The 27917-nt window shown below is 50.2% G+C and overlaps 1 protein-coding gene across 1 annotated transcript in view; it reads left to right on the top strand.

The window, feature by feature from the left end:
- The window catches only part of LOC119974589 (protein c-ets-1-B-like), a 28248-nt gene extending 2833 nt beyond the window's left edge, over positions 1-25415 (top strand). Inside the window, exons 2-7 of the mRNA XM_038813621.1 lie at positions 3046-3162; positions 8246-8332; positions 12226-12459; positions 15992-16297; positions 22165-22283; positions 24928-25415. Of these exons, the coding sequence (XP_038669549.1) occupies positions 3046-3162; positions 8246-8332; positions 12226-12459; positions 15992-16297; positions 22165-22283; positions 24928-25140 (1076 nt within the window). The 3' untranslated portion in view covers positions 25141-25415. The remainder of the gene's footprint in view (positions 1-3045; positions 3163-8245; positions 8333-12225; positions 12460-15991; positions 16298-22164; positions 22284-24927) is intronic.
- Positions 25416-27917: the final 2502 nt, after the last annotated feature.

Raw genomic sequence — 27917 nt, 5'->3', positions numbered from 1 at the left:
GTTCCCTTTATATGACAGGCAGTCATATCTGGATTAGATCTAGAACCTACGGATTTCCATGGCATTGGCAGTGGAATTTGTACCTTTCCGTGCTCACTTTAGCCCTTCCTGAGGGGCGACCTGATAGAGGTCTACAAGATTATGAGGGGCATTTATAGAGTAGATGGGAAGGCACTCTTTCCCAGGGTGGAGGTGTCAATCACCAGAGGGCATAGGTTTAAGGTCCGTACGGCAATGTTTAGAGGAGATGAGCAAGGCAGGTTTTTTACACAGAGGGCGGTGAGTGCCTGGAATGCATTGCCAGGGGAGGTTGTGGAAGCTGATACATTCACGGCATTCAAAGGCATCTTGACCAATACATAGATAGGATTATATAGAGGGATATAGCACAAGGAAGTGCTGAGGATTTTGGCCAAGGTTGGTATCTTGACTGGTGCAGACTTGGAGAGCCGAAGGGCCTGTTCCTGTACTGTATTTTTCTTTGTTTGTTCTTTGACTGCCTCCTGGCTATTCAAGGGAGGCCGGGGATTGGTAATACAGCTGCCGTCATACACAGAAGAAATATTGCAAATATTTGGAGCTAATATTCTTTCTTCACGAACCATTCATCAAACCATAGAGCCAATTTCCTCTAGCCATATACTTTTTCATCCTAGTGAGTCCCCCGTTAATTATTTTTATACTGGATTGCTACTTCCCCTTACCCAAGCAATCCGAAACATTGTGATATTATTTACCTATCATTTACCAGTGGGTTTTGGTCAGCCGCCCACTGGGAGGAGGTACTTTGTTCCTCCCTCCCTACTCGACCAAAACTTCTCATCATCCTAAATGTGATCCGAGATTAAACATTTCTCCAACCATTCACCCAACTGGATCATCGTCATCAGAGCTGATAGGTGACAGTGAAGCCAGATTTGAATTCAATCTCTGGTCAGAGCGGGGAACGTCACATTGATCGCACCATATTCGTCAGGCAGATTTACTCTCATTTCCAACTCAAAAATTTTGGAAGAAAACTTTAGTCACATCCTGTGCACAGCAGGATAATGTTTATAAGGTAGCCCTTCATTGCAACCTGCTTCTGATACTGTTTAAACATTGAGACTGGTTGCTAAGGACCATATCTTGATCTCTATCTCCCCTATTGTCACTTTGTCTCAGTATCCACCTCTATCTCTGTTCCTCTCGGAGTCTTTGTCTTCAGTCCTGTCTCCCTCTGCCTCACTCCCAAACTCGTTATCTTCTTACCTGCTGATTCCTTCCGACTGCCTTTCTCCATCTCTATCTCTATCGTTTTCTATCACTTTTTCTGTGTCTCTCTCTTAACTTCATTATCTCCCTTTGTTGTCTGTTCCTGTCTTTCAGTCTTTACGATTACATCACTTCCATGCCTTATGTCTGGTTTGATCTTTCCCTCTTTGTCGCTATTCCCATCTCCGTTTATAAGTCTGCTTCTGCTCTCTCTCACTCTCTCTCTCTCTCTGTCTCTATTTTTTTTCTCTATGTCACTCTCTCTCTGCCTCTGTCTTTCTCTCTGAATCTCTCTCCCTCTCACTGTGTGTATCACATCTCTATGGGCACATTCCCACTCTCCGCATGTGGGTGCCTGACTCATTCTATGTCTCTCTAACTTTCTTATTTCCCCTCATGACAGAATTGGAAATAGGAACAGGCGGCGGCCATTCGGCCCATCAGTGTCCTGTTCCTCCATTCCCCCTGACAATCTACCTCAGCTACATTGTCCAACTTGCCAGCCTGTTCCCAATATCCCTCAACCTTTTGTCCCTCTCTCACCGCCCTCCCCGTGTCTCTGCCTCACTCCAAGTTTGTCTCTTTTGTTTTGCTCTCGCGCTCTGTCTCTACTTCTCTGTACGTGTTTGCACTCCCCCCCCCCCCCCCCCCCCCCCCCCCCCCCGCCCCTGCACCCTGCCCTTCCCCGCTGTCCAGGATGGATTTGCTAAATCAATGAAGACTTTTTAAATTGTCGTTCACGCCTAAAGCTGCGGTGATGAAAATAGCATTGCCTTTTGACCGGAGCTGGGGGGAGGAGGAGGGTGGGGGGGGGGGGGGGGTCATATCTATTGACCCAGTCTTGTATCTGGAGTCTGCAGGCTTCCTGTCAGAGTTACAGCCACTTCCACCGCCTGGGTTTATTTTCTGCACACTCCTCTCCTGGAATTTCCTGCTGGGACGCACAGATAAAGTCAGCTCTCCCAATTCTCCATCCTTCCCTCTTCCAGCAAAACCAGTGAGTGGCCACGAGTCACCCCCTCCCCCCCCCCCCCCCCGGGCCCATGGTGAATGGTGTGAATGAGGAGGAGGGGGTGGGGGGAGAGGGCGGCACCATGTTCTGAGAGCGGGGGGAGGGGTCTCTCTGAGTTGGCAGGGGCCAGGAACATGGATGGCTGGCCCCCCGTCCTGGACGCCAGAGGCTGGGCGGACGAGCGATGCAAGGCGGAGAATGCGAGTCTCCGAAATGTGGGCAAGACCCTGAGGTCCAACCCCGGTCGGATTGGTACGAAAATTAAAAAGTAATTCAAACAGTCACAGGACAGCGAATGGAAGATCTGGGGGTGAGGGGTGAGGAGAGGGGGGTGGGGGGTGGGGGGACAAGGGCTTTGCAGCTGAGGGTTTGACAAGGGGGCAAAGACTGAAGGGGGATCTGAATTGTCCCAATGATTTGAACCTCGGTCCTACTAAGTTTTTGGAAATTGACATCAGGGTTGAGGACTGGGACGGTAACTATTGTTTGAGTTTGCGCTTTTCTTTCGGTTCTGGACAATGAAATGCAGACTCCATTCTCTCCAACTGGGGGCTAATTACAGCTGTTAAAATATCCACTTCCTGCCTCTGATTTAATTGTGCTTTTTTATTGTTAAGCCAGGGATCAACACAACAGGAGGATTCGACCTCCCGACTTCCTTCAACACAGGATAACACGGTCACTGCCGATTGGAAGGGGGCAGGTACCACAATCCAGTCACGGGACAGTGTGACCATCGCCTTCACTAACTCTGGCCTCCATTGTACTTTCTTTTCCAGAACTGGACCGAGAGTTCTCGTTCCTGACCCCGGGTGGCTCACAGCTGATGTACCAGACATGTGGGACCTCCTTCAACCAACCTGCCAACCAGGGGCAAAACTCCCAAATACCTAAAGGTAGGAGGTGGGGTGTTCTCGCCCCCATAGGAATTAGGGTCAGCCGGAGTCAAACATTCATCCCCTCGACCCTGCCCCACCATGGTCCTGACCCGATTCATATAATAGAATCCCTACAGTCCAGAAGGAGGCCATTCAGCTCAGTGCGTCTGCCCCGACCCTTCAAAAGACCACCCCACACAGTTCCACTCCCCCACCCTACTCCCGTAACCCAGTAACCCCAACCTAACCTTTTGGACACTAAGGGACAATTTATCATGGTCAATCCACCTAACATGCACATCTTTGGACTGTGTGAGGAAACCTGAGCACCCGGAAGAAACCCACGCAGACACGGGGAGAGAGTGCAAACTCCACACAGCCAGTGACCCAAGCCGGGAATCGAACTTGGGTCCCTGGTGCTGTGAGACAGTAGTGCTAACCACTGTGTGCCCGTGCTGCCCTTATTGTTGCCTTGTTGTCCCTTCAAACTCCAACTTTCCCTGCCCGCTCCCGACCTTCATCCACCTGCCAATGACCCTCGCCTGCCTGTTTCGTCGGAAGTCTGTCTGACTCCATCTTGAATGGACTCCAATGACTACTGCCCTCTGCTGGGGCTATCAATAATCATCACTGACCAGGCAAAAGCAATAAGGGGGCTTTAGAGTCTACATAGGAACAGGAGTGGACCATTCAGCCCATCAGGTCTGTGCCACCATTCACTGAGATCATGGCTCATTTGTGACCGAACTCCATATGTGTTTGGCCCCCATCCCTTAATATCTTTGCTTAAGAAAAATGTATCTCAGATTTAAAATTAATAACTGATCTAGCTTTAACCGCTGTTTCTGGGAGAGAGTTCAAAATCTCTCCCACCCTTTGAATGAAGGGGTTCTTCTGAATATCTCTCCTCAATGGTCTAGCCCTAATATTTAGACTATGCCCTCTAGTTTTAGAAACTCCAGCAAGTGGAAATAGTTTGTCTTTATCGAACCTGTCTTTCCATGTTAATATCTTAAATACTTCGATCAGATCATTCCTTAACCTCCTAAATTCGAGCAAATTCTAGTGTAATCTCTCCTCATAACCTCACCCCTGTAGTCCAGGTATCATTTTTATAAACCTGCATTGCACCCCCTCCATGGCCAATATATACTTCCTAAGGTGTGGCGCCCAGAACTGCTCACAGTGACTCCATGTGGGTCTAACCAGGGTTTTGTAAAGCTGCACCCCTGTGTCTTTATATTCCAATCCACTAGATATAAAGGCTGCATTCCATTAGCCTTGTTGATTGTTTTCTTCACTTGTTCCTGGCATTTTAAACATCTGCGCATCTTGAATCCCTGGGTCTCTTTGGATATTCACTGAATTCAGCTTCACAGCACCCGTACCCTGATCTTTCCTTCTTTGGCCCAAACCAGATAAGCTCACACTTGCTTACATTCTCTTTATACTCCAATCCTTTAGAGCCAATCCTCTGCTCTGCGCTAAAATGGGCCGAATGGACTTCGTCATCTCATTACGTTATTCAGTTCAGAATGGAGCCTTTCTGTCCCTCCTGATTGTTCTGTTATTTGGTGGAGCTATCCCATTGCTCTCACTCTTCGCCAACTGTAACCCGTGATTTATTTTTCTTGATCAAGTATTTCTCCAATTGCCCCTTTTGAAAGTTCCTAATGAATCTGCTTCCAGCGCCCTTTCAGGCAGTAGCTTCCAGATCACAACAACTGTGTGTGTGAAATAAATAAACATTCTCCTCATCTTCCCGCGCCCCCATGGCCCTTTCCCCCGGCTCTCTACTGTCTGTGTGCCCCTCTGGCTACCGAGCCTCCTGCCGCTTGGGAAACACTTTCTCCGTCTTGGCTACCGAAACTTCACAGTGCAAACGCCCCAATTGGTTTTCTCCAAAGCAGGATTGTACATTCCCTGTCTGCTGTGAGCCAGAGGCTGATTATATCGCCCCTGTCGGCCGTGTTAGGGAACTGCTGCCCAGTCCCTGTCTCAAGGTGAGCGACATGAGCGCAGTAAAGAGTGGCCTGGGGTTGACATTATTCAGAAGCTGCTTCTCCAATCCTGCAGCTCTCTGAATCATCCTTCCAGACACACAGACCTATGATCCACGCCTGTGTTTGCCCACATGAACAGCCACCTCTGACACCCCATACCGTCAGTTTTCTTTCCAAAATAACCACCGAGCTTTCTTTCCAAACACTTTATCCAATTCGTTTTCAGGACAGTTACAAAGAGGTCACATTGCAATCGGCCTTTATCGGTCTGTTTCTCAGGTTTTTAATGAATAACAGCTGAATGGTCAATGGAGGGATATTGAACTGATGGGGCATATTCCGGACCAGGCCTCAATGTGGAGTTAGTTATCACAATCAAACTATCAATCTGCACCACCACCGCCCCCCCCCCCCAACACACACACATCTCCCCCCCCCCACCTCCTACACACTCCCTCCCCATCTCACACCTCCTCACCCTCCCCGTCCCACTCCCATCTCACACACACACCTCCCCTCCCATACACCCCTCCCATCCCACACACACTCGCCCTCCAACACCCACCGCCTCCCACACACAAACCCTCACCTCCCACACACCCCTCCCCCTCTCACACCACACACGCCCTACCCCACACACCACCCTCGCCCTCCCACAATACCCTCCACCCCTCACACGCACTCCCACTCTCACCCCGCACACACCCCTCCCCTCCCTTCCCACACACCCCCATCCCCTCCTTCCCACACCCCCCTCCCACCCAACCTCTCCCCCGACACACACCCACATATCACCTCCCCCTCCCACAAACAGCCCCTACCATACACAAACCCTCCCCACCCCAATATCCCTTCCCACTCCGGTACACACCCTCCCCTTCCAAACATCTCCCTCCCATATACACACACTCCCACACACACACCCTTCCTTGCACATACACCCCACCCCCACAAACACACGGTCTCACACAGAATCTCTCCTCCCACACACAGTCTCCTCCCAGACACAACCTTCCCCACCACACACACACCCTGCCCCTCCAACCCACATCCCTCCCACACACATCCCAATCCCCTCCCATACACACCTCTCCCCACCTCCACATACACACTTGCACACACATACTCCTTCCCACACACATCCCCTCCCCCACAAACCCCTTCCCCTCACAGACACTCCCCCACACATCCCCATCCCCTCACAGACACACACCCTCCCCCGCGCATCCCCATCCCCTCACAGACACACACCCTCGCACACACATCCCCATCCCCTCCCAGACACACACCCTCCCACACACATCCCCATCTCCTCACAGACACACACCCTGCTCCACACATCCCCATCCCCTCACAGACACACACCCTCCCCCACACATTCCCATCCCCTCCCCCACACATCCCCATCCCCTCCCAGACACACACCCTCCCACACACATCCCCATCCCCTCACAGACACACACCCTCCCCCACACATCCCCATCTCCTCACAGACACACACCCTGCTCCACACATCCCCATCCCCTCACAGACACACACCCTCCCCCACACATTCCCATCCCCTCCCCCACACATCCCCATCCCCTCACAGACACACACCCTCCCCCGCGCATCCCCATCCCCTCACAGACACACACCCTCCCCCACACATCCCCATCCCCTCCCAGACACACACCCTCCCACACACATCCCCATCCCCTCCCAGACACGCACCCTCCCCCACACATCCCCATCCCCTCACAGACACACACCCTCCCCCACACATCCCCATCCCCTCCCAGACACACAGCCTCCCCCATGCATCCCAATCCCCTCACAGACACACACCCTCCCCCACACATCCCCATCCCCTCCCAGACACACATCCTCCCCCACACATCCCCTTCCCATCATTGACACAAGCCCTCCCCCACACATCCCCAATCTCCACACATCCCCATCCCCTCACAGGCACACACCCTCCCCCATGCATGCCCATCCCCTCACAGACACAAACCCTCCCCCACACATCCCCATCCCCTCAGACACACACCCTCCCCCACACATCCCCATCCCCTCACAGACACAAACCGTCCCCCACACATCCCCATCCCATCAGGCACATTCCCTCCCATCCGCATTCCCTTCTCCTCACACACACACCCTCCCCCACACATCCCCATCCCCTCACAGACACACACCCTCCCACACACATCCCCATCCCCTCACAGACACACACCCTCCCCCACACATCCCCATCCCCTCACAGACACACACCCTCCCCCACGCATCCCCTTCCCGTCATAGACACAAGCCCTCCCCCACACATCCCCAATCCCCACACATCCCCATCCCCTCACAGACACACACCCTCCCCCATGCATCCCCATCCCCTCACAGACACAAACCCTCCCCCACACATCCCCATCCCCTCAGACACACACACTCCCCCACACATCCCCATCCCCTCACAGACACACACCCTCCCACACACATCCCCATCCCCTCACAGAGACACACCCTCCCCCACGCATTCCCATCCCCTCACAGACACACACCCTCCCCACACATCCCCATCCCCTCACACACACACACACCCTCCCCCACACATCCCCATCCCCTCACACACATTCCCTCCCATCCGCATTCCCTTCCCCTCACAGAGACACACCCTCCCCCACACATCCCCATCCCCTCACACACATTCCCTCCCATCCGCATTCCCTTCCCCTCACAGAGACACACCCTCCCCCACACATCCCCATCCCCTCACACACATTCCCTCCCATCCGCATTCCCTTCCCCTCACAGACACACACCCTCCCCCACACATCTCCATAACCCTCACACACACACACCCTCCACACACATCCCTTCCCCCTCACATACACACACATATCCTCCCCTTTCCCAAACACATCTCCCCCCGTCCCCCGCATCCCCTTCCTTGATGTATTTAAGCAGAAATGGCAGATGGAATTCCGTCGAACAATTGATAATTGGATGCAATGAAGTCACAGCAGTGATTCACCAGCAGGCATTCGTCATATTTCCCGCCAATCCCAATTGCAGATCTGTTTGCCCAATGCATGTTCAGATCTCTGACACTGTCGCCACAGATTACCAGGATGTTCTGGGACCGTTCGCTGGAAATGGACCTCCCGCCAATTACGCCATGCCGCCGTGCTGGACAGATTATGCTCTCAGTAAGTCTCTGCAGTATTTTCAAGACAGCTTCAATTTCCTCCTATGAACCAGTGAAACTACCGGAAATGTTGACAGAAACGAATCCGCAAAAATTGTAAACCGTGCACAGAAGAAGGTATAAATGCACAGGGAGAGGGAGGGTGTGTGCGTGTAGGGGCTGGTTTTATGCAGAGGCTGGTCACAGAGGAAATCTCAACACTGTCCCCGTCAAACACTCCCAGGACAGGTACAGCATGGGGTTAGATACAGAGTAAAGCTCCCTTTCCACTGTCCCCATTAAACACTCCCAGGACAGGTACAGCACGGGGTTAGACACAGAGTAAAGCTCCCTCTCCACTGTCCCCATCAAACACTCCCTGGGCAGGTACAGCACGGGGATAGATACAGAGTAAAGCTCCCTCTACACTGTCCCCATCAAACACTCCCAGGACAGGTACAGCACGGGGATAGATACAGAGTAAAGCTCCCTCTACACTGTCCCCATCAAACACTCCCAGGACAGGTACAGCACGGGGTTAGATACAGAGTAAAGCTCCCTCTACACTGTCCCATCAAACACTCCCAGGACAGTTACAGCACAGGGTTAGATACAGAGTAAAGCTCCCCTTACACTGTCCCCATTAAACACTCCTAGGACAGGTACAACACGGGGTTAGGTAGGGTAAAGCTCCCTCTTCACTATCCCCATCACACCCTCTTAGGACAGGTATAGCATGGGGTTAGATACAGAGTAAAGCTTCCTCCACACTGTCCCCATCAAACACTCCCAGGACAGGTACAGCACAGGGTTAGATACAGAGTAAAGCTCCCTTTCCACTGTCCCCATTAAACACTCCCAGGATAGGTACAACACGGGGTTAGGTAGGGTAAAGCTCCCTCTTCATTATCCCCATAACACCCTCTTAGGACAGGTACAGCATGGGGATAGATACAGAGTAAATCTCCCTCTCCACTGTCCCCATCAAACACTCCCAGGACAGGTACAGCACGGGGATAGATACAGAGTAAAGCTCCCTCTGCACTGTCCCCATCAAACACTCCCAGGACAGGTACAGCACAGGGATAGATACCGAGTAAAGCTCCCTCTACACTGTCCCCATCAAACACTCCCAGGACAGTTACAGCACGGGGTTAGATACAGAGTAAAGCTCCCTCTACACTGTCCCCATCAAACACTCCCAGGACAGTTACAGCACGGGGTTAGATACAGAGTAAAGCTCCCTCTACACTGTCCCCATCAAACACTCCCAGGACAGTTACAGCACGGGGTTAGATACAGGGTAAAGCTCCCTTTACACTGTCCCCATCAAACACTCCCAGGACAGGTACAGCACGGGGTTAGATACAGAGTAAATCTCCCTCTACACTATCCCCATCAAACACTCCCAGGACAGGTACAGCATGAGTTTAGATACAGAGCAATGCTACCTTTAACATTTGGCTGTTAAATTATAACCGGATAAATGATAGCGCTCTCTCCAGGGTCAGAGCCGGTGAAAAAAGTTGGGAGATGCCCGGAAATTTGAAAGGGTGGATTGGCCCAAAGGGTGATCGTGTGCTGTATGAGGAAAGGGAGTGGATACGGAATCTAACGAGGATTCTGGGGAAGAGTGGATTTCACAACAGAATCATTGCCGTGTTGTGTGCCTGATTCGGCTTTCTTAGGTTTCAACCACAAGTCAGTTGGGTTTTCGGTGATCTTCTCTGCTCAATGTGATAACAGCACCACAGAACGCCTGTCCTATTGGGAGGGAGTGGTGTGAGATGGAGCAGCTGACTCCCCTCTGTGTCTGAGCTCACTCTCTCGCCACACAAATCTCGATTGTTCAACAAACCTCTTTACCAGTAGGTTAATGCCGGTGCCACTTGAGCTACAATGATCATTCACGTAATTTTCAGTGGAAACTTTAACTGTGTTGGTCCCCAGTGCTCCCTGCTCCAAAGATTATGCAGAAATAATCTCGGGAACATCCGAATTTAATCAGAATGACATTACCCCCAAGGCATTTCATCAAGGTTACTGAATGTTCCCACGTCCTTAGATATGACCTTGATGTTGAAACACACATATAGCTTCCTGGAGTCACATGTCATAACATGTGGCACCTACTCATTTATGGAAGGAAGTCTGCCGCCCTCACCCCGTCTGGCCTAACGTGACTCCAGACCCAAAGCAATGTGGGTGACTCTTACCTACTCCCCTGAAATTGCTTGGCAAGCCCCTCAGTTCAAGGGCAATCAGGGATGGGCAGAAATTCCTGTGGTGATGGGAAATCAATTGATATGGGGAGGAGGCGTGCTGAGGCTATTGAGTTGGATGGTCAGCCATAATTATAATGAATAGTGGTACAGGCTCGAAGGGACAAATGGCCTCCTCCTGCTCCTATTTTCTGTTTCTATAAGCCGGAATACCCACATCCCATGAGTGAATAGGAGAAGTCTGAGTCATGAGTAGGACCACTCTGCCCCCCAAGACTTCCGTCATTCAATAAGGTGATTGCTTGGTCTGATTGTACCTCCAACCTGGCATTCCTGCCGACCGCCAACGACCTTTCACCCCTTGTTAATCAAGAACCTGTCGAGCTCTGCCTTAAAAATGTTCAAAGATTCTGCTTCACCCAGGATGTGACCAGGGGTGAGGTGACTAGGGGAGGTGGTAAAAGTTGCGACCATTCTGCCTGGAACAGAGAAGGTTGAGATGTAATCTCATAGGGGTTTCCAAGGGAAGGAATGAGTGCAATGATCGTTTAAGTTATGAAGAGAGGTTGGATAGGCTTGGGTTGTTTTCGCTGGAGCAGAGAAGACTGAAGGATGGTCCGATTGAGCTACACAAGTGTATGAGGAGCATGGACAGGCTGGATATGCAGCAGCTGTTCCCTTCAGTTGAAGGGTCAGACACGAGGGAACACAAGTTCAAGGTATTGGGCAGGAGGTATAGGAGACAGACAGTGACCCAAGCCGGGAATCAAACCTGGCACCCTGAAGCTGTGAAGCAACTGTGCTAACCACTGTGCTACCGTGCCGTCCATCTTGACCATCCCGTATATATACTGTATTCATGTAAGCCAAGACACTCAACCTTACTTTTAACCACCCAACCAATCTTTGTGCCATCTGTAAACTTACTGATCCTACATGTCATCTATGTCGTTAATATAAATGACAAACAATAGGAAACCCAGCGCAGATCCCTGTGAAACGCCACTGGATACTGGCTTCCAGTCACTAAAGCAGCCTCTGTCTGCTGCAACTAAGCCAATTTTGATTCCACCTTAGCAAGTTACACTGTATCCCATGTGGGACTTTGTCGAGGGCTTTACTGAAATCCAGCTGCACCACCCTCACCTACACACCTGGCCCACGTTCTCAAAAAAAATCAGTCAAATTTGTTTGGCATGACCTTCCTCTCTCAAAGCCAAACTGACTATCCCTGATCAAGCCTTGCCTCTCCAAGTGGAGATAGAATCTCTCCGTCAGAATTTTCTCCAATAACCCAAAGATCAGAAATTGATAATCCCACTGAAAGATCTAGACCAGACAAGCCGGTGGTCGCCGATTGGGTAACTGATTTAGAAAGAGCTTTGGACAAGTTTTCAGGGGCGAGGGACTCACAGGATTACAGGTGTCAAGTCGGGATAATGGGAACTAACCTGTACATGCCTGTTCTGTCAAAGAAGTTGATTTTTATGGTGGAGGTTTTTACTACTCTGTGAACGGCGACCTCTGGCGGTGGTTACAGTGTGATGTTCATTTGGGATATTGCTTCACACAGCTCACCAAGTGAACGCCTTTTAACTCCAATACTGCGAACAACGCGCGTGTGTGTGACAAGTTACATTGGAGACGGCTGTTCTGAGGAACTGATCACAAAGTATTGTTGTTTCACCCCCAGGAGAGACTGTCGAGCCCTCCCAGTGTGTCCCGCCTTCAGGTTACGGCGAATCCGGCTTCACCTCGGTGTCCTTTCAAACTCTGCTGCCCGTCAGCTCCGAGGAGTTGTACACGCTGAAATCTCAATGCCACTACACTGCACTGGGGCAGGTGGATCCCGGAGTGCACACGGACTACCTCCAGATCAAGCAGGAGGCCGAGCCAGCAGACACGTTTACAGGAGTCACTTACCCAGGTAGGCAGAAAAGTGACATGAATCGGAGGTTCGGAGCTGGCGGCAGAGGAAATGTTGGCGAGGTGATAAATGTTACTGAATTAGCTAACCAGAAGCCCAGGGTGATGGGTTCAAATCTCCCCACCGGAATAGCCGGAATTTCATTTCAATCAACAAGTCTAGGCTAAACCAGGAAACTACCGACCAGTCAGTCTAACCCTCTGTGTTGGGAAATTATTGGAAGCAATTCTGCGTTTGTAGAGGCAGGGATTAATCAGCATGGTTTTGTTAAGGGGAGGTCATGTCTGATCAACTTCATTGAATTTACAGTGCAGAAGGAGGCCATTCGGTCCATCGACTCTGCACGAGCCCTTGGCAAGAGCACCCTACTTAAACCCACACCTACCCCATATCCCAGTAACCATTTTGGATATTAAGGGCAATTTAGCATGGCCAATCCACCTAATGAGCACATCTTCGGACTGTGGGATGAAACCACAGCACCCGGAGGAAACCCACACAGACAGGGCAAAAGTGCAGACTCTGACCCAAGCTGGGAATTGACCCCAGGTCCCTGGCGCTGTGGAGCCACTGGGCTAACCACTGTGCTACCGTCCCACCCATGCCAAATTGATTGAATTTTTCAAAGAGGTGACCAAAGGTGTAGATAAGGGAAACTTAGGACCTTGGCATGCAGGTAGCAGAGCAGGCAGATACAGTGGTCAAGAAGGCATATGGTATACTTGCCTTTACTAGCCAAGGTATAGAGTTTAAGAGCAGGGAAGCTATGTTGGAACTGTCTAAAAATGTTGGTTAGGCCACAGCTAGAGTATTGTGTGCAGTTCAGGATTCCACATTATCAGAGGGATGTGATAGCACCAGAAAGGGTGCAGAGGAGATTTACCAGGATGTTTCCTGGACTGGAGAGTTTTAGCTATGAAGAGAGATTGAATAGACTGAGGGGAGACATGATTAAGACATATATAATTATGAGGGGTATAGATAGAGTAGACAGGAAGAAACATTTCCTCTTGGTGAAGGGATCAATGACCGGGGGCATAGATTTAAGGTAACGGGCAGGAGGTTTGGAGGGGATGTGAGGAAGAACTTTTCACCCAGTGGGTGGTGGGAGTTTGGAACTCGCTGCCTGAAAGGGCAGAGACCCTCATAACATTTAAGAAGTATTTAGATCAGCACTTGCGATGCCAAGACACACAAGGCTATGGGCCAAGTGCTGGGAAATGGGATTAGAATAGTTGGGTGGGGTTATTTTGACCGGCGCAGATGCAGCGGTCCGAAGGGTTTTTTCTGTGCTGTAAGACCTCTATGATACTATGTGTAATGCCAAACATAATTGTTGTAAATACCCATCTGGTTCCCTTTAGGGAAGGAAATCTGCCTTTCTCACCCAGCCTCCCTGTGACTCCAGACCCATAGCAATGTGATTGACTCTAAGCTGCCCTCCGAAGTGACCGAGCCAGCCGCCCAATTTGGGGGCAATTAGGGATGAGCCCATTCCATCTGTACGGGCCATCAATCATCTATTCATTCTAGTCCCATTTCCCAGCACTTATTCTGTCCCCTTGTCTGCTGTGGAGTTTAAAGTGCTCACCTCAATACTTCTTAGATGTTGTGAGGGCGCCTCGACCACCCCTTCAGGTAGCAAGTTCCAGATTCCCCACCACCGTCTGGGTGAAAAAGGTTTCCCTTAATTCCTCCCTGAACCTGCCTTCCAAATGAGAAGTGAACGATACACAGAGGAAGGACAGACAAGTGACAGAGGAGGTGAGAGAAATGAAATGAAAAATGAAAATGAAAATCGCTTATTGTCACGAGTAGGCTTCAATGAAGTTACTGTGAAAAGCCCCTAGTCGCCACATTCCGGCGCCTGTCCGGGGAGGCTGGTACGGGAATCGAACCATGCTGCTGGCCTGCTTGGTCTGCTTTCAAAGCCAGCGATTTAGCCCTGTGCTAAACACCCCCTGTTGTGAGGAATTCTCACCTGTCTCGTGGGTGAAGTGGATGCCGGAGGGGTTGGCACCGCTGCAGCCGGCGGCGAAGGGACTTGCCGAGTTCACGCATGCGCCAAAGGGCGGCGTGATCTCGCGCATGCGCAGAACCGCTGGCGTGTTTTGCCAGCGATTTAGCTGGGTGAGCTAAACCAGTCCCTCAGAGCTAAACCAGCCCCTCAGAGCTAAACCAGCCCCTCAGAGGTGTTGCATGTACCAGAGAGATGGAGGATTTAACACTTGGGGGCCTGTGGACATGTCTCAATGCTGATGAAGGATCTCAGTGGGGGATATCACATCCAAAGGCTTTCCGAGTGGATTTCCAGTTCCCACTCCCACACTGTTAACCATGAACCCCTCTTATTTCACTTCCACACAGTGCTTCTAGATGAAAACATTCAAGGACCACTCCAGAGAGCTGGTGACAGCCAGCTCTACCTGGTCAACAGATGTGTCCACTCTCTCTTGTTTATTTTGTGTCAGACTCCTTGGCCGACACCCAGCCTGGGATGAACAAATTATTCCTTCAAAATCAAACATGGAGAGAAACAAACCTGACCCCATAGTGCTCGCTATGGCCAGAGAGTGACTTTAACCAGCCACCCCACCCCAGCCCTCCTGCTGGCTCCTGTCTGAGGAAGACCCAGAGAATTTGTAACCTTGGCCCTGAAACACTGAGATTCGGACCTGAGTCTATCCCCAAGACCGATTTGCTCCATCTCTGCTGCTGTCCCAGCCCCTCCTGCCACCTCGGACATGCCTTTGCTGGCTCTGGATGACCTCCCACATTCTGATGACATCCCACATTCTAACCCTCCTTAAACATCAGCCCACCAGAAGAACTGCTGCCTCAAGACCCATTCAGCCACCAGCTCTAAAAGAACTGGAGAGGCTCCCGGCCTCTGTTTCCAAACTCCTCCATAGCTCCGGCCCTCCCTCTCCCTGCAACCTCCCAAATCCTCATTTGTCCTGAGCTCAACCCCCAAATCCAGACTCAGTCCCAGTGACCACTTCCTTCATCCCCAGTTCAGGGAGGATTTGGAGGGGATTTGGTTATCCCAGTCTTGCTCTGTGGACCCCGCCCCCTTGTTGAATCTCTCTCCTCCTCTCGTCACTGGATTCTTCTCCTTTCAAACCTTTCTGTACAAATATTTTGTTACCCGTCTCCAGGGACGCACAATCTCCTTTCACCCACTCCCTGTTTAGTTGGGGCCATGCCTCTGTGCCCCCCCTCTGTGCCCCCCCCCCCCCAACCCGGACTTGCCCGCAGTTTCAATGTTGCTTCAGAAATGCTGTCATATTTTTCACCCGCTGACTGGTATCCCAACCTGAAATACGAGAAAGAGAGAGAGAGTTATAGATTAAACCAATGGACAAACATGTACATAATATCGACACAGAAGAAGAAATGGAGAGATAGATGGGTTTACTTGGGTTTAAGCCAGGCTTAAATGTGATGTAACTTAATGCATTAAAGTATCAATACAAGACACATTGCCCTTTGAATGCATTACCTGTGATTATCTATCTTACTATTGACTCAGGTGGAGGGACTCTGTCAAACAGGCACCAGGGTAATACCTCCCATCACCACTCTGGTACAGGAGTGAAGGTGAAAACGGAACATTCCTTCAGCCTGCCAGACTCCCCGGGGAGTGGCGATGACATTGGCTTGTACTGGGACAGGTATTTATCCATTGACACCTTCACGGGACTCCCTTCCTACCAGGATGCGACCTGCGAGCAGAGGGCCCAAGCCCCACAGCACAAAGGGATCTACTGCAGGAAGGGTCCCGGCACCCTCACAGAATCTCCAGCCTCCTCCAGGCCAGTCCTGACTGAGTACACAGGTAAGAGTGATCAAATCCTGTTCAAAGCTGCAAAAATGTTATAGGATCACAAGCATTAGGAGCAGGAGGACACCATTCAGCCCCTCAAACCTGCTCCACCCTCTGGAGATCGGCTCTCCACTCTGTCCCCACCCCCCCAGAACTCTCAACTCACTTGTCAAACAGAAATCTGTATAACAGAGTCTTCAATATATATAAAATGATCCACCCTCCACTCCTATCTGGGAAAGAGGATTCCACACACTCTCCACCCTCTGTGAGAAGAAATCCCTCCTCATTTCCATCTTAAATGGGAGACCCTTTGAGCTGAAACATCCTCTCTGTATCCGGCCTGTCAAGCCCCCTGCAGAATCTTGTGTGTCAATGAGATCGATCACCTCTCATTCTTCTAAACTTTAGTGGGTACAGGCCCAACCTGCTCAACCTCCCCTCGTAAGACAAACCCCTCTTTTGTCCCAGGAGTCAGCCCAGTTAACCTCCTTCTGTAGTGCTTCCAATGTAACTATATCCCTGCTGTAGTAAGTGGGGATATAAACTGTACACCTTGCTCCAGGAGCAGCTCTTCTTTCATATTCATCCCTCTTGCAATTAACAAGAACATTGCATTTGTTGTCTAATCACTTGTATCTTTTCATGTGACTCAAGCACAAGGGGCGTCACGGTGGCACACTGGTTAGCACTGCTGCCTCACAGAGCCAGGCGCCCGGGTTCAATTCCTGGCCTTGGGTGACTGTCTGTCTGGAGTTTGTACTTTCTTCCTGTGTCTGCGTGGGTTTCCTCTGGGTGCTCCGGTTTTCTCCCACAATCCAAAGATGGGCAGATTGGATGGATTGGCCGTGATAAAATTGCCCCTTTGTGTCCAAAGATGTACAGGTTAGCTGGTTAGGGGCTACGGGGATAGGAAAGGGGAGTGTGTCTAGGCAGGGTGCTCGTTCAGAGGGTCAGTTCAGCCTTAATGGACCAAATGGCCTCCTTCTGCATTCTTGGAATTCTATGGTTCTACAGATAGGCAGATCCCTCTCAGACACATTGTTCTCCGATTCCTCCCTATTTAAATCATATTCCCCTTTGCTATTCCTCCTGACAATCACATCTTCCCACATTATACTCCATCTGCCAATCTCCTTTCTGACTCACCAAACCGACTATATCCCTTGGTTACCCATCCTCCTCACAACTTGTTTTCCTCCGTGTCACTAATACATTTAGTAGCAACAGTGCCGGTCCCTTCATCCAAGACATCTTAGATCTTAAAGATTGGTTCCCACAGCATTGATTCCTGTGGCAATCCATTCGTCACAGTTCGGCAAAATAAAACTATTCCATTTATCCCGACTCTCTGTTTCCTGTGAGTGAACCAATCCTCAATCCATGTTACCATAAGACTCCCATAACATCCCGAGGTCTTGTGTTGCAGGGTAACCTTTTTACATCTCATATTATCAAAAGCCTTTTGGAAATCCAAATACAACACATCTGCTGATTTTCCCTTTATCCCCCCTCCTTGTTCAATAACTGGACTAAATTAGTCAAACACAATTCCCTTTGCATAATGTAAGATGTGCAGGTTAAGTGGATTGGCCAGGCTAAATTTCCCCTTAGTGTCCACAAATGTGGAGGTTAGGTGGGGTTGCGAGGTGGGGAAGTGCGCCTAGGTAGGGTGCTCTTTTGGAGCGTTGGTGCAGGCTCGATGGGCTGAATGGCCTCCTTCTGCACTCTGAGGATTATATGGATAGATTCATTATGACCCTGTCATAATGGGCAGCACGGTAGCATGGTGGTTAGCATAAATGCTTCACAGCTCCAGGGTCCCAGGTTCGATTCCCGGCTGGGTCACTGTCTGTGCGGAGTGTGCACGTCCTCCCCGTGTGTGCATGGGTTTCCTCCGGGTGCTCCGGTTTCCTCCCACAGTCCGAAGATGTGCGGGTTAGGTGGATTGGCCATGCTAAATTGCCCGTAGTGTCCTAAAAAGTAAGGTTAAGGGGTGGGGGGTTGTTGGGTTACGGGTATAGGGTGGATACGTGGGTTTGAGTAGGGTGATCATGGCTCGGCACAACATCGAGGGCCGAAGGGCCTGTTCTGTGCTGTACTGTTCTATGTTCTATGTCTAATAGTAACAGGATTTTCCAAATGTCCCCCTAGTTCCTCATTAATAATGAATGCTACCATTTTTCCAAAGACAAATGTTAGGCCATCTGTCCGAGAGTTTCCAACTTCCTGTCTCCCTCCTTTATTGAAGGTAGATGTCACATTTCTGGTTTTCCATATCCACTGGGACCTCTCCAGAATGTAAGGGACATTGGGAGATTGAAACTAATGCCACCATTGCTGCAACCACTTCAACCTACTGTGGAGGAAAATTATTATAAATACAAATTATTGTTGAGGGTTTCTGCCATTTCCTCATTTCCCATTGTTAATTCCCTCATCTTGCCCTCAACAGACCAAGGCTATTTTTTCCTTTATTATACTTATAGAAACTTTCATTGTTTGTTTTTACATTTTAAAAAAATGTATTCTTTTTAAAAATACATTTAGAGTACCCAATTAATTTTTTTCCAATTAAGGGGCAATTTAGTGTGTTCAATCCACCTACCCTGCACATCTTTGGGTTGTGGGGGCGAAACCCATGCAAACAAGGGGAGAATGTGCAAACTCCACACAGACAGTGACCCAGAGCCGGGATTGAACCTGGGACCTCGGCACCGTGAGGCAGCGTTTTCACATTTCTCACTGGTCTTCTCTCACACTCCAATTTCTCACTCTTTATTTCTGTTATTTTTTTCTTGTTTCTTGAATTTTCCCAGCCCTCTCAGCTTCCACTTTTGGTTCAGTTTTGATACCATCCATTACTTTGTTCGGTAGCCATAAATGGTGCATCCTTCTCATAGGGTCTTGATTTGTCAATGGAATAAACCTTGATTCGTGGGCGGCACGGTAGCATAGTGGTTAGCACTGTTGTTTCACAGCTCCAGGGTTCCAGGTTCGATTCCCGGCTTGGGTCACTGTCTGTGTGGAGTCTGCACGTTCTCCCCGTGTTTGCGTGGGTTTCCTTCGAGTGCTCTGGTTCCCTCTCACAGTCCAAAGATGTACAGGTTAGGTGGATTGGCCATTCTATATTGCCCTTAGTATCCAAAAAGGTTAGGTGGGGTTGCTGTGTTGTAGGGAATAGGGGGGAGGTGTGGCCTGAAGTAGGATGCTCTTTCCAAGAGCTCGATGGGCCGAATGGCATCGTTCTGCACTGTAAATTCTACGATTCTATGATTCAGATTGTGACCGACCTCCTTAAATCCCTGCTACTGTACTGCCTTACCTTTTACCCTATTTTCTCAGTCCACTTTGACTACTTCTGTCCTTATCCTTTCAAATAAAGAGACTAATTTCAGACCCACGTTTCTCATCTGCAAACTGAAAGTGAAATTTTATCATGTAATGATCACTCTTCCCCAGAGAATCCTTTCCGATGTGGTCATTCATTAATCCTGTGTCATTACATATTACCAGTTCTAAAATAGCCTGTTCCCTAGTTTGTTTCAGACTGCTCTAAGGAACTGCCCTGAATACGCTCAAGAATTCATACTCCAGGTTACCTTTCTAAACTTGATTTGTATAATCCATATGAGGATTACAATCTCCCAAGATTATTTACCTTTCTTACCACCCTCCATAATTTTTTCGTTATTACTCTGCTTTACAATGTAAGCTGGCTGAGATACCACTCCCACCAGTAATTGCTCTTGTTGCTCTATTAATAATGTTGGTGAACCACAAGCTTCCCCTTATATTGATCAAATGACCATATAACCAGTTAGTTAGTCCAAAATATGGCTTATTTATACACACAAGAGTTATCTTGACATGCAAACACAATATCTACTAGGAGTTAAACTACACTAATCACCTACAATAGCCTATACTTAACTTCAGGGAAACCGGCACTGTGCAAATGGATAAGGCCTTTATCTGGATTTCACTTGGCTGGTTCGAAGAAAGTGGCTCTGTCTCTGCTGGGCTGGTCCGTCAGGTAGCGATCGTTGGTCTTGAACTTAGCTGGCTGTTCCTGCTGCAATTGGGCTAGCACAGGCTAGATCCAAAAGAGACAGAACACATGGCTGTGCTCTCTTTTATCCTTCTGTGATTTCGCACTCTTTGGGGCAGTCCTTAACCTTGGACCCAATAGTTCGACAGGGCTCTGATCACTGTCTTCGATTTCGGCCAATAAAGGGGCGGGTGCCTTGGTGGCTGGGAGGGTCCTTAGCGGTCATTGACCTTGGCATTTGGGCTTTCTGAGTAAAGGGAGTGGCGCCAATCAGTCTATGGCTGTACCAGTTGCTTGATTGGAATTCTATTGTTCTGGGAAAATGGGCCATTGAAATGCAAATGAGCGGGGGTTTCGATCAGGCCTGGTTTCCTGTGTTTCAGATACACATAGGCTTTGTATCTGTCTGAGACCTGGGTTGGCCATAATTCCCATGGTCCTTTGTAGGTGGCCATCTTAGATGGCTACACTCTTCTTTGCTCTTTCTTGTCTCCACACAAACTGATACTACAGTTTAATCCTCTGGATCAAGATCCTTTGTCACTTCTCTGCAGATCCCATATTTTATTAACAGAGCTACCCACCTCCTTTTTCTTTCTTCCAGTCCTTCCAAAATACTCTCAAGGTGCAAGTTTCACCCCGTGGTCATATATTAACCATGTTTCTGCAATGGCTGTTACATCATAATTCTTTTGTTTATTTGTTGTATTAATCCATCCATCTTCTTGCATGTATTGTGTACACTCAGATAGAGAACCTTTGACTGTTATTTTTATCATTTTACATACTGGAAGTATTAGGAAATTATGTTAAAATATTTGTCATAATTTAGAGAAGTAGTAAATTCGAGAAGATGTTTAAAGCACTGGTTAGGCCACAGCTGGAATACTGTGTGCAGTTCTGGTCACCGTACTATATGAAGGATGTGATCGCTTTGGAGGGGTGCAGAGGAGATTCACCAGGATGCTGCCTGTGTTGGTGCATTCCAGCTGTGAAAAGAGGCTGGTTAGGCTTGGGTTGTTTTCCTTTGGAGCAAAGAAGGATGAAGGGGGAACGTGACTGGGGTGTATAAAATTATGAGGGATATAGATAGGGGACATAGGAAGGACCTTTCTTTCCTTGGCGGAGGGTCAATCACCAGGGGGCATAGATTTAAGTTAAGGGGGCAGGACATTTTAGATGGTATGTGAGGAAAAATCTTTTTATCCACAGGGTGGTTGTAATCTGGAACTCGCTGCCTGAAAGGGTGGTAGAGATGGGAACCCTCACAACATGTAAGAAATATTTAGGTGAGCACTTTAAACTCCACCTTGAAATGCCAGAGCATACAAGGCTATGGACCAAGTACTGAAAAATGGGATTAGAATAGATTGGTGCTTGACGGCCATCCCAGACACGATGGGCCGAATGGCCTACTTCCGTGCTGGAAAACTCTATGACTCCATGGCTCTATAAGCTGTGAAAGGTGGTGTTGGGGTCGGGGGCAGGGTGATGGAGGAGGGGCTAGAAGGGGGTCACTTCCTCACACAAAGTGGGGTGCAAATCTAGAACTTACCTCCTCCCAAAAGAAAGTCTGTCCTGACTGGGTGGGGTCAATCGAATATTTCCAAACTCAAATTGATAGACCTCAGCTTTTTTTAAAGGTTTCTCGAAGGTTTTCTTTACGTTTTATGGAGCCCGGATGGGCAGGTTCAGATCATTGCTGATCTCAGTGAAGGAGGGAACTGGACTCGGGAGATTTGAATTGCCTCCTTCTCTTCCTCCACTCATAAGAAATGCTGTTTAGTCTCATATGTTTTATGGATGTTTGATCTGTCATCCTCTCCAGGAAATGGTCCCATCCAACTCTGGCAATTTCTTCTGGAGCTCCTCCTGGATAAATCCTGCCAATCCTTCATCAGCTGGACCGGAGACGGCTGGGAGTTTAAACTCTCGGATCCCAACGAGGCAAGTTAATTCTCCATAGAATCCCTACAGTGCAGAAATAGGGCACTCGGCCCATCGTGTGTGCACCGACCTTCTGAAAGAGCACCATACCTAGGCTCAATCCCCCACCTTATCCCTATAACCCTGTTACCTTGTAACCCCATCTAACCTTTGGACACTAAGGGGCAATTTATCATGGTCAATCCATCTAACCTGCACATCTTTGGATTGTGGGAGGAAACCTGAGCACCCGGACGAAACACATGCAGACATAGGGAGAACATGCAGACTCCACACAGACAGTCAACCAAGGCTGGAATTGAACCCAGGTCCCTAGCGCTGTGAGGCAGCGGTGCTAACCACTGTGCCACCGCTGTGACTGATTCTGTCGGTCCACAACCTAACACAAGAACTGGAATTGGACATAGCACCTTTCCTGACCACAGCACATCCCAATGTGCTTTCTGGCTGAGGCGAAGCACATTTTGAAAAATGCACTCGCTGTCCCAGCGCAGGAAGAGCAATTTTCAGACAGCAAGATCCCACAAAAAGAAACGCAACTGAATGTCTGACTAGATAACCTGTCTTAGTGACTTAAGTTGAGGAATAAATATTGGCCCACGGACACCAGAGCTGGTAAATTAGATTCATATGGGGGGGGGGGGGGGGGGGGGGGGGGGGGGGGGGGCGTCCACCAGAAGAATCCCATTGTGAACAGAACATATCAAAACATATCACAATGTAGTCACAGTCATTCCCATCCTGTCGGTTTGTTTAGAATTTCTGGCTCTCACGCCTTTAAACAGGTAAAGCGCCTTAAGTTCTTGTTCAACTTTACAGGCAGCGAATACAGAAATATTCAACTTACTTGCTAGAGTCATAGAGTCATACATAGAAACATACATAGATAATAGAAGCTGGATGAGGCCATTCGGCCCTTCTAACTTGCTCCGCCATTCATTAACATCAAGTTCGATATCATGATCTCACCTTCCCTCCCATATCCCTTGATCGCTTGAGCCCAAGAGCTGTATCTAATTCCTTCCTGAAATTACACAATGTTTTGACCTCAACAACTTTCTGTGGTAGTGAATTCCACACATTCACCATTCTCTGGGTGAAGAAATGTCTCCTCACCTCAGTCCTAAAAGGTTTACCCCTTATCCTCAAACTATTTATATCATTCTGAGTTTACCTTCTCTAATCCTGTTAGAATTTTATACGTTTCTGTGAGATCCCCTCTCTTAGAAATTCCAATGAGTATAATCCTAACCGACTTAGTCTCTCCTCATGTGAGAGTGCTGTCATCCCAGGAACTAGCCTGGTAAACCTTCACTGCACTTCCTCCGTAGCAAGAATATCCTTCTTCAGATGAAGGACACCAAAACTGCACACAATACTCCAGGTGTGGCCTCACCAATGCCCTATACCATTGCAGTAAAACAGCTGTATCCCTATACTCAAACCCTCTCGCTATGAATTTGACTTTGTTACTGCGTGCTGTACCCGCGTATTTACTTTCAGTGGCTGATGCACGAGGACACCAAGGTTTCACTGAGTATCCACCTCTCTCAATTTACACCCACTCAAATCTACAGATTCAGATCTACAGCACAGAAAAACCCTTGGCGTGTCGCGTCTGCGCCAGTCAAAAACAACCACCTAACCTAATCCCATTTTCCAGCACTTGGCCCATAACCTTGTGTGCCTTGGGATCACAAGTGCACATCTAAATACCTCTTAAATTATATGAGGGTCTCTGCTTCCTCCACCCTTTCAGGCGAACTCCCCCATGGTTGACATCCCCTCTGAACCTCCTGCTCTTAACTTAAATCTATGCCCCCTGGTCATTGATCCCTCCAGCAAGGGGAAAAGTTTCTTCCTGTCTACTCGATCTATGCCCCTCGTATTTTATACACCTCATTCATCTGCCCGCTCAGTCTACAATCTTCAAAGGAAAACAACCTCTCTTCGTAGCTAACACTCTCCAGCCCAGGCAACATCCCAGTCAATCTCTTCAGCATTCTTTCCTGGGCTATCAAATCTTTCCTATAAGGTGGATTCCAGAACTGAACACAAAACTCTAGCTGTGGCCTAACCAACGTTTTATACAGTTCCAGCATAACCTCCCTGCCCTTAAACTCTATGCCTTGGCTAATAAAGGCAAGTCCACCATCTGCCTCCTGAAACACTGTATCCACATGCTCTGCTACCTTAAGGGACCGGTATACTTGACAAACACATGGATAGGATGAGTATAGAGGGATACGGCACAAAGAAGTGCTGAGGGTTTTGGCAAAGGTTGGTATCATGACCGGTACAGGCTTGGAGGGCCGAAGGGCCTGTTCCTGTGCCGTATTGTTCTTTGTACATACACACGAAGGTCCCACTGATCCTAGGTGCTTCCCAGTGTCCTACTATCCATCATGAATTTCCTTGCCCTTTTTGTTTGCCCTAATAAATCACCCTACACTGATCCGGATTGAATTGCATTGGCCACTGATAGCCCATCTGACCAGCCCGCCCTGCAGGGAGCTGAGTGTTCGGGAGGGCTGGGGCGAATGAAACTAGACGTGGGGACCCAATGTAATTAGAGCGGTCTCCCTCCCCCCCCCCCCCCCCCCACTGTACCCATTAACTCAGCATTTCCCTGCTGTTCCCTCAGGTTGCCAAGCGCTGGGGGAACCGGAAGAACAAGCCTAAGATGAACTATGAAAAGTTGAGCCGGGGCCTGCGCTATTATTACCACAGAGACATCATTCACAAAACGGCGGGGAAACGCTACGTCTACCGCTTTGCCTCTGATATGCAAACCCTCCTGGGAGAGACAGCCCAGGAACTACACGCTCGGCTCGATGTGAAAAGCCGGCAAGACTAGTGAGGGTTGGCAAGCAGACCGCCCCCAACACGAGAGAGTGCTGGACTTGTGTGTGAAACAGACTGAGGGCCAATTGGAAATCGCACGGACCGATACATTGTCCAATCATCAGTATTTAGGGCGAATGGAAAATCCGAATGGTTTCTCATTCCGAAAAAATACATCAGCAATATTCTCTCCTCTGTCAGTGTCTGGAAGGGAAAGCTCAGTGAAGCAATCGTGGGTTTGGACATTAGTGCAGAGCAGGGGTTCTGCTGGAGCGGGAAGCGGGAAGGGAAAAGATGGAGTGGGAATGGGAGGGAGAGGGAGAGTAGGATGGGAAGGGGGAGAGAGGAAGAGGGAAATAGGAGGGGAAACTGGGAGAGGGAGGGAATAGGAGGGGAACGGAAGATTGGGGTGGGGAATGGTCATTTGGAGTGCTAATGGGAGAGGGAGAAGGGGGAAGAGAGAGGGACAATGGGAGGGAGTAGAAATAGGAGAGGGGGAGGAGGGATACGAGAGAGGGTGCAATGGGAGGAGAAGGAGGAGGGATAGGGGAGAGGGTGGAATGGGAGGAGGAGGGATAGGAGAGAGGGGGCAATGGAAAGGGGAGAAGGGATAGGAGTGAGGGTGCAATGGGAGGAGGGATACGAGAGAGGGGGCAATGGGAGGGGAGGTTATGTAGAGGAAGAAGCGGAAGCTAGAGACCAATGGGAAAGTGGAGTGAGAAGGGGATTTGGAAATGCAAATTTAGGAAGGTGGAGGCAGGCGGGAGAGTAAAGCAGAAGGTGGAAGAGAAGGGGAGGAGACAGAATGAAGTGAGGAGGCAGGGTGTAGAGAGGGGACAGGAGACGTGGTTTGGGAAGGGGAGGGGGAGGGGGAAGGGGAAGGGGGGAGGGTAAGCAGTTGGGGAGGCGGCAGGGGAGTGAAGGAGAGCTGGAATAGGGGCTGGGGTAAGGATGGAGCAGGGAAGCGGAGAGGGCGGGGGAAGGAGTGGGGTGTGCGGGAGCAGGCAGGAGAAGGGGTGCGGGAGGGGAAAGGGGGTGGGTTGGGGGGGGGTGGTGCTGAACATGCGGAACGGGACAGGAGGCAACGGAATGGGGAAGGGACAGTAGACGCTGGAGGAGCAGCAGGAGGGCAACAAATATGATGATGGGAAGGGACGGGGCAGCGGAAAGAGCAGGGGGCAGCAGGAGAAGCGGGCAGTGAAAGGGCCAGGGGAAGGAGCAGGGGATGGGATCAGAGGAAGGGGGCAGCGGAAGGAGGCTGGGGAGTGGGCAGGAGAAGCGGAAGGGGGCAGCGGAAGGAGGCTGGGGAGTGGGCAGGAGAAGCGGAAGGGGGCAGCGGAAGGAGGCTGGGGAGTGGGCAGGAGAAGCGGAAGGGGGCAGCGGAAGGAGGCTGGGGAGTGGGCAGGAGAAGCGGAAGGAGGCTGGGGAGTGGGCAGGAGAAGCGGAAGGGGGCAGCGGAAGGAGGCTGGGGAGTGGGCAGGAGAAGCGGAAGGAGGCTGGGGAGTGGGCAGGAGAAGCGGAAGGGGGCAGCGGAAGGAGGCTGGGGAGTGGGCAGGAGAAGCGGAAGGAGGCTGGGGAGTGGCAGGAGAAGCGGAAGGGGGCAGCGGAAGGAGGCTGGGGAGTGGGCAGGAGAAGCGGAAGGAGGCTGGGGAGTGGGCAGGAGAAGCGGAAGGGGGCAGCGGAAGGAGGCTGGGGAGTGGGCAGGAGAAGCGGAAGGGGGCTGGGGAGTGGGCAGGAGAAGCGGGAAGGGGGGAGCGGAAGGAGGCTGGGGAGTGGGCAGGAGAAGCGGAAGGAGGCTGGGAAGTGGGCAGGAGAAGCGGAAGGAGGCTGGGGAGTGGGCAGGAGAAGCGGAAGGGGGCAGCGGAAGGAGGCTGGGGAGTGGGCAGGAGAAGCGGAAGGGGGCAGCGGAAGGAGGCTGGGGAGTGGGCAGGAGAAGCGGAAGGGGGCTGGGGAGTGGGCAGGAGAAGAGGAATGGGGCAGTGGAACAGCAGTTCTGCTGTTTTGAGTTTCTGAGCGACAATGAACCGAGTGAGGAGCTCAGCGACCCAATGTGGCCGGATTGAAACGTGAGCGGCCCCTAGTGGGGAACCGGACAAACAGCAGAAAGACTCAGAGGCGCTTTCCCGCCAAAAGATACCCAAGTTCAGCTGTTTTGATGAAAACTTTGGCGTGGCGGCTGATAAAAGAATTTCCGCTGGTAGCAGATGAGAAAACCTTAACTTTTTCCCACCAGACACAACAAATGTCGGCCCGATAAACCCTCCCATTCCCCGTTATAGATTTTTTTTGGTGTGAACAGTATTTGTACTCCGCAGATTCATTACCCCCATCTGGTTCTTTCTATAAAACTCTCCAATCCAAGACAAGGGGCCTCACAAGTCTGTGAAGGACAGTCGTGACCAATGTCCAATGTGCCACCCCAGCTCAGTCACCCTCCTCCGCAGGGACATGGGTTTCTAGACCCCTGCAGACAAGGATCTGGGTTAATACCGCCCGAGCTCATGTCACTTCCATTCTTCCAATTAACTGGATAGAAAAGGCTGATTTCAGCCGCAACCTCTCCCCACCGCAAGACGAAACAGAAAGTGGTTAACCCACTGTGGGCTCCATTTGAAATTTGAGGGGACGTGGAGGGGTGAATGAGTCTTAAGTAAGTTGAAATCTACCCCCCCCCCCCCCCCCCCCCCCCCCCCTCCCCAGTTCCGCCTCAGGCAATACTCTCAGCTGAACATTTCTAACCCGGTTAAAATAACCATAAACCATTGACATGAGTCAATGACTCGACCACCA

This window comes from Scyliorhinus canicula, chromosome 12 (genome assembly GCF_902713615.1).
Source record: "Scyliorhinus canicula chromosome 12, sScyCan1.1, whole genome shotgun sequence".
In the NCBI taxonomy this organism is placed as follows: domain Eukaryota; kingdom Metazoa; phylum Chordata; class Chondrichthyes; order Carcharhiniformes; family Scyliorhinidae; genus Scyliorhinus; species Scyliorhinus canicula.
The sequence above is the reverse complement of the archived record's forward strand: the minus strand, read 5'-3'. Positions and strand labels throughout refer to the sequence as shown.